The sequence below is a fragment of the Hippocampus comes genome, unplaced genomic scaffold (assembly GCF_001891065.2).
Source record: "Hippocampus comes isolate QL1 unplaced genomic scaffold, H_comes_QL1_v1.1 scaffold202, whole genome shotgun sequence".
Taxonomy (NCBI): Eukaryota; Metazoa; Chordata; class Actinopteri; order Syngnathiformes; family Syngnathidae; genus Hippocampus; species Hippocampus comes.
This window is the reverse complement of record NW_017805829.1, coordinates 964,324-968,124: the sequence shown is the minus strand read 5'-3', so window position 1 is coordinate 968,124 and position 3,801 is coordinate 964,324. Positions and strand designations below refer to the sequence as shown.

Genomic DNA, 3,801 nt, shown 5'->3' with positions numbered 1-3,801 from the left:
CCGTCTGGTGGCGCACCAGCGAGCGGTAGAAGTGGACGGTGAACACCACGAAAATGACCCCCACGGGCACCATGATGATGGTGGACGCCAGCGCCGCCAGCCAGCCGCTGTCTTGCGCAACGGGCGCCGTTGTCGTCGCGGCGGCACCTCCCGAGTCCACGGGCAGGAACTTGATCCAGCAGAGTAGCACCACCTCGGCCAAGAAGAGCAGAATGCCCAGCGCGGTGGAGAAGCCCCACGCCAGCTCGATGTAGTAGTGCATGCGCTCGTGCGGCGACTCGCTGACCGAGTTGAGGTTGTGGATGTTGCTGACCGCCTCCACGTTGGGCAGGATGCACGTGCTGATGAGCAGCGCGAACAGGTGCACGGCCACGAGCACCGTGGTGCACACGCTGAACGCCACCAGCAGCACGCGCGGGTAACTGTACTGCATCTCCAGCTGCACTTCCACCATGGCCACCTTGCGCCGCAACACACGCACACTTTCATTGTGGGCGTGCAACAAAATGTAGCTCAATGACAACCAGTGATGCACAACACCGTAGCACAGCATCAGCGTCACGGCATTAATGAGATATGTGAAATAAAATTGAAGGAGACTGACCATTGCGAAGCCAGAAAGCAGCGCAGAGGTCCTGCTGGAGGCCTTGAGCTTGGCCCTGCTCAGGTAGAGCTTCCTCCAGGAGAGGGCCTGCACCGAATGGTGGTTGGAGCTAACCAGCTCCAGGTAGCTGCGCCGCACCCAGTCCCGGTAGTCCATGCCGCTGCCGCCGCTGCCGCCATCCGGAGCCCGCTCTGACATACCCGGGGCCGGCGAGCCCGTGGGCACGTTGAGCTCTCTGCTCATACTGCCTGATTGGGAAATTGTCGATACAACAGAATCACATTTGAGTTTCACTGGGGACGGGGCTGCATTCAGAACTATCCCATTACAATCATACGAGTCGGCACACGCCTCAAACCAATTTAAGACTCAATAAAGTTCAGCTGTTCTGGTCGTGCTTCCCTGAATGTCCAAAGACTTTTGAGGTTTACACTTTCGTTCTACTACCGAGAGGTTCCACTGTAAAAATCAGATCAATGGCACAGTTTCAAGGTTACAAATATGGAGCAATTAACTACTTTCATTCTCAAATATTTTTATACCAACCTAAAAACCCCAAATATATACTCAGCTCATTACATCATATTAAAATGTAGTCACATAGTAGTAGCCGCGAGTGTTGATTAAAAACAAGACCGAGACTTTATTCCTCAAAAGTCTAACATTAGTAAGCCACGTTAACATTCAGCACAACTTGAATATTAACACTGCGCTTAGACGTAGGGGGAAAAAAACTAGGTAAAGGACTCATTTAAAATTATGAGGAAATAAGTCAAACCATTCTCAAAGCTTTTGTGAAAATGTATTTAACTTAAGAGTTAAGTATAACAGAACTTAAACCAATTATTATTTAGCGCCTGCCAAGAAGTATTTTCCATACAAATATTAACTGTAACTATTACGTCAGAAATTCGGGTTACACAACTGCCGGAAGAAGCGAACCCCGTCGTAGCCCGAGGATCTCCTGAATTTGTTTTTCAACTCATTCAAATGGGGGAAAAAAAACTGTTATCAACACACGCCACATTTGCAAAAATGTGTCAAATAAAATAAACTATCTATTATAACGGCATGCAAACTAGCTCAGCTAACCTTAAAGTCAAAGTTAAAAAAAAAATACACATACCCCTCCCACCCCCACACACACACACACACACACACACACACACACACACACACACACACACACACACACACACACACACACAAACACACACACACACACGAGCTGCATTGGTTACTTACTACTTGGGTCAGCTTGCTACATATTTGACCGAAGATCAATTTTTGAAGCGACGAACCTCCCATGATCGACTCGATCGCGCATGTGCAAGCATATATACACGCACGCACACACGCACATATGCGGACGCCCAACCACTCACACGTGCGCATACACAAGCACACAAGCACGCCGAGATGAGCGGCAGCCGGAACGTCACCGAACATAATCGAAATCGAAATACACGGACACACAGTTTGTTTCGCCCCCATTTCCTCCTCCCAACGCTTGCGCTCGACTTGGGACCACTCCGCTGGCTCCTGTTTGATTGCGATTAATGTATTGGGCACCCCTGCCTTAAAATCTGAGGTAATTCACTGACTAGCTTAGCACTTAGCGCTGAGCACCATTGTTGCCCTGTATGTCAATCAATTAACGGGATTGATGATCGGCTGACGTTGTAAGTTCTGTGTATTTAGCACCGTTGTTTGAATGGCAGCGCCACTGCCGAGGCGTTTTTGACGCTTGTCATTTGAAAGCCCGGGAGCCGCATTGAGCCAGCCAAAGAGCTGCATGCGGATCGCGAGCTGCGGGTTAGTCACCCCTGGGCTAGAGTGTCCTGGTGCCAAGTGTATCTATGGACACGCTTATGTGTCAATGAGGTGTTCGTTATAGACAGTCCGTGACGAGCACAGAAGTCCAATAACAGAACACCACTTGGGTTCACATATGGGGGGGGGCGGGGGGGGGGCGGGGCATTCCGCCCTATCAAGCCTATTCCAGAGCTCACTGTTATTGCCTACTTGACCATTGAGGTTCCCCAGTAGAAGGATGGAGTCCCCAGAGGGAGTGCTGTCCACAACACCCTCAAAGGACTCGAAGAAGGGTGGGTACTCTGGACTGCTGTTTGGTGCATCGGCACAAAAACAATCAGGACCCGTTTCCCCTCTCAAAGGCGGAGGGAGGCTACCCTCTCGTCCACCGAGGTGAGCCCCAATGTACAGTCACCAAATATGCCACACCTGCTCCACGCCTCTCACCGGGCGACTCCAGAATGGGAGAGTGTCCAACTCCTCTCAAAAGGAGTGGTACCAGAGCCTAAGCCGTGCGTGGAGGCGAGCTCTGCCTCACACACCAATTCAAGACATTTTCAGATAGTATCAAATTTCCCACTCGGGGAATTGAAACGCCCTAATTATAATTATTGTTTATTATTTTGTTGCCGACTGCCTGTTGAGTCCAGATGCTTCATTTCAGTACATTCTACACAGCCGTTAATTAATCAGTGAGGCCTTCAAAAGCGTGCTATTAGCATGTTGATGGGTTGTATTCATTCACGCGCACCATTATGCTTCATTACCTCCTGCAAACATGAAAAATGTGAGGTGAGATGCTTAAGGTTTGTATGCAGGTCTGGTGCAGATCAGAGAATGTATTTTTATTTATTGCGGAGGTTACCATCTGCTTGTATTTTGACTGAATGTGGTGGAGTCTCACCAGATCCAGCAGATGGAGTGCGGCATTCGGTAACCATTTTGTGCAAATTACTGCCACCAACAAGGCTGAGGTGCACCTCTATGTGTTGTGAATTTACCTCATTCAACACTGCAAAAGTCATGTCAAAGTAAAATGAATGCTGTGAACATCATTTGAATGGGTACATGACGTGGAAAATTGACTTCAATGGTTTACACCAGGGGTGCCCAAAAGTTTTTGACTCAAGATCTACTTTTCGATTCATCTCAATAGCACACTCGCACATGCCATCTGCACTTACAAATACACACGTGTGAATACACGTCTGTCCGTAAGCCTACGGTTACATCCGCAAACACCCACGCACACACATGCACACACATCTTCACACCTACACTTTTATGCTCCGCCCAGTCCCCCTCCCTCCTCCTATAGACACACACCATAAGCACGCAGGCATCTCCGCACACACACAGCACATGGGCTCGGTATCATCTGC

General features: G+C 49.3%; 1 protein-coding gene across 1 annotated transcript; it reads right to left on the bottom strand.

Moving 5' to 3' along the window:
- Nucleotide 1: 1 nt before the first annotated feature.
- Nucleotides 2-1,584, bottom strand: LOC109526247 (protein orai-2-like; the record flags this gene model as incomplete). The annotated part of the gene is made up of 2 exons (XM_019887405.1): nucleotides 605-1,584; nucleotides 2-460 (listed from the first exon to the last, which is right to left on the bottom strand). Coding segments are annotated over exons 1-2 (702 nt in total), but the record flags the coding sequence as incomplete, so codon positions are not given.
- Between the last annotated feature and the right edge of the window lie 2,217 nt (nucleotides 1,585-3,801).